Source organism: Rhodamnia argentea, chromosome 9 (assembly GCF_020921035.1).
Source record: "Rhodamnia argentea isolate NSW1041297 chromosome 9, ASM2092103v1, whole genome shotgun sequence".
NCBI lineage: Eukaryota > Viridiplantae > Streptophyta > Magnoliopsida > Myrtales > Myrtaceae > Rhodamnia > Rhodamnia argentea.
In genome coordinates, this window is record NC_063158.1 from 5792439 (window position 1) to 5795290 (window position 2852).

At 41.2% G+C, this 2852-nt stretch overlaps 1 protein-coding gene across 1 annotated transcript; it reads right to left on the reverse strand.

Annotated features, from left to right (window-relative positions):
* Positions 1-371: 371 nt before the first annotated feature.
* LOC125316689 ((+)-neomenthol dehydrogenase-like) lies at positions 372-2346 on the reverse strand. Its single transcript, XM_048285662.1, has 5 exons — positions 2091-2346; positions 1755-2001; positions 1598-1666; positions 1051-1242; positions 372-806 (listed from the first exon to the last, which is right to left on the reverse strand). Exons 1-5 carry the CDS (start codon positions 2108-2110, stop codon positions 447-449), a joined length of 888 nt encoding a protein of 295 aa, XP_048141619.1. The 5' UTR covers positions 2111-2346; the 3' UTR covers positions 372-446.
* Positions 2347-2852: the final 506 nt, after the last annotated feature.

Consider the following 2852-nt stretch of genomic DNA (forward strand, 5'->3'; position numbering starts at 1 on the left):
CGTACACAAGTTATGGCACTTCTAGTGTACTTTTCCCATTTTAATAGAATACAATAATTGTTTAATAATTATAATTCACAAATAAAAATTAATAACTATTGATTAGTGTCAAATCTAGTCCACGTGCGCACTCACATCTTTTTCTTTGTGGTACAAGACATCTCTTAATTTCTTTTACAAACAAACTATCCACATAACCGCACTCAGAAGGAAGATGATGGACTCTTATCTTTTGTAAGTTGACCGTTCCAGACACATGGTAAAAAGGATGAAGGAAATAAATCATCGGCAAACACGCAAAAACCACACGTCTTGTCATTTCATGTTGATTGCACAATGGTCATTCTGGTACCGATATTTGTTTTGCCGGCTCTTTGTTAACAACACATTCATTCGACTAGATCTTGTTTCCTAACAGCCAGAAAAGGATAAGTCATGACCTTCCATCAGAACTCTGATTGTTCCTTCCTAATGAAGAAACAACCTGTAGGACCCCCACTGGGCAAAAGCGCCAACTTCACTGGACTCTCTGCGCCTTCTTCCATGGACAAGATGCCTCTGCGACCGTTGATGTCTGTTCTCACTGCGCCAGGGCATACACAGTTGATGAGGAAACCTGGAAACTTCTTGGCGAGGATCCTAGTGTAGGCATTAATGGCTGCTTTTGAGATGATATAAGCGGGCGTGACTGCAGATGAACTATTCTTGAAATTCTCAAGGTAAACGTTCACAACCTCGTCCACTTTATCCTCTGTGAGGTTCTCGATGTCGCTCAGAACTCCCTTGGCCCATTCATCAGACACATACTGAAAGAAAAAATCAGCAATTGTTACTGGACAACCTCATCATAGCTCAGCTGATGCATTTAGTTAGAGACTTTATACTGTAACAGGGTCATTGGTCAACATGGAACCTGATCTCAACCCAGATAACAGAGAGTCGAGTTCTACCAAATGGCGCTGGACAAGGTTTCGCACCTTGGAGATCTACTCCAAAAAATGAATGAACTAATTTTTCAGAACCCTTTTGGTACTGTATGCATGCATCTACCTGGTGCTTCCCGACGATGGAGGAGACGTTCACGATCCTTGGTGAATTAGACCGTTGGAGGAGGCCAATATGAGCTTCTACCATTCTTTTCGACCCATGGTAATTTGTTTCGATGCATGTTTTGGCTCCTTCCAGACTCTGCGTAAAAGCTTCACGCCAGTTGACTCGAGCATGGGCGTCGGCATCCTGCTTCTGCAATCAAAAGTCAAAACCAGGAAAACCCTCTTGTTAGTAGCCTAAGAGTAACAACAAGAGGGTCTAAATCTCTTATCTATAATTGCATGAGGAAAGTAAGGTAGCCTATTTGATAAGAACATCAGCATGGACTACCTCTCCGTCTGTCGCGCAGACAAAAGAGCTAGTATCAATAAAAACTTGGGATACCAAGCATCATTTTAGAAAATTACTTAGCCTTCTAAACAGCTCAAAGGCTGGTAAATCTCTTATATATACAGTGTATGCTGTAATTGGACATTAAATACTTTTTCTTCATCATTTTCTCTATGCATAATTATCTGGTCAGACATTGTTCGTTTTGAAAACGTGCCTCTAAAAAGCCGGCAGCCCTAAAAGCTTCATAATTGACAGTGGCTCCAACAACCCCGGCATTGTTCACCTGCATAATAGTTTTCGCCTGTTATTGCAACTTTCCGCATGGGTTCCCAAAAGGCAGGGACAAGATGTAATTGTAAACGTGTGTGTACCAATATATCTAGCTTTCCAATTCGAGTCTCTATGAATTTTGCAAGGGATACAACGCTGGAAGGATCAGTGACATCCAGCTGATGAAAAAGTACGTAATCTGACAGACCAGAGTCTTTGAGCTTTTGAACTGCTTCGAGCCCTCTTTTCTCATCTCTAGATGTTAACACCACCACAATCCCATTTGAAGCCAACTGCCTGCATATTTCAAGCCCAATCCCCTTGTTCGCACCCGTAATGACTGCATACCTACATACCGAAACGAAGTATAAGAGCAAGCAATCTGATGGAATTATGGAATCCAAGCATGCACAAAACCCATTAGAGAATTAGAGAACCTCTTTGTTGATTCTGCCATTTGGTTGCAAACCGTAGCTAGCGTGTGAAGTGCCCACAGTTGAACAATGGAATGCCACTGCACTCTTCCAATTGTCTTATTTATGTGAAAAGCTGCAAGGTCATATATTCACAGGATATCAGTTGCAATAGGTCGCTTTCATGTGCTTGTTCTTCTCTTGTCGGCGCCTTTGAATTCATATCAATCTACAGAAGGCTCCTACAAGGGGTAGTTAACCCTTTTGGTGAAAAATACACGCACGTTGATATTACGACTATGTTTAGGTGAATAACATGAGGGTTACTATTTACAGGTAAACTATTTTGCTCGAGGAAAAAAGATAGCAAAAGGTAAGAATGCTAAAGAACATAAATAGACATCTGTGAAAGATGAACTAGTCTTATATTTCTAAGGATGTACTGATTATGATATGTACTTAACAGTAAGAACTTAATTGTTTTATAGTACGACCTTTTTGTACGTAAGTAACGTGCAGAGACTTTTCTGTATACTACGTGGGTTAATCGAACTACTCGGCCGAGCTATGCTTATAGCCTTGCTATCGATTCACAGCTAACAAAAGCTCCATGAATGTTATTTGGCGAACGGCCAAGCCTATAATCAAACACAGTGAAGATGGCTGAGATGGACTTTGTAGTCGCAAGTCTAGATTTGTATCTTCTATCAGAAGTCCCACTCGTCCTTCCTGACAAAGAAGCATCCACAACAAGGTCCCGCCATTCGGAAGAAAGTGCCCACTTCA

What these genes read in the sequence shown, in the direction of transcription:
- LOC125316689 (XM_048285662.1), bottom strand. Translation starts at nt 2,110, where the DNA reads ATGGCAGAATCAACAAAGAG. An exon ending in ATGGCAGAATCAACAAAGAG is followed by an intron (nt 2,002 to 2,090) that starts GTTCTCTAATTC and finishes TTCGGTATGTAG; the next exon opens with GTATGCAGTCATTACGGGTG. An exon ending in GGGCTGCCGGCTTTTTAGAG is followed by an intron (nt 1,243 to 1,597) that starts GCACGTTTTCAA and finishes TTTTGATTGCAG; the next exon opens with AAGCAGGATGCCGACGCCCA.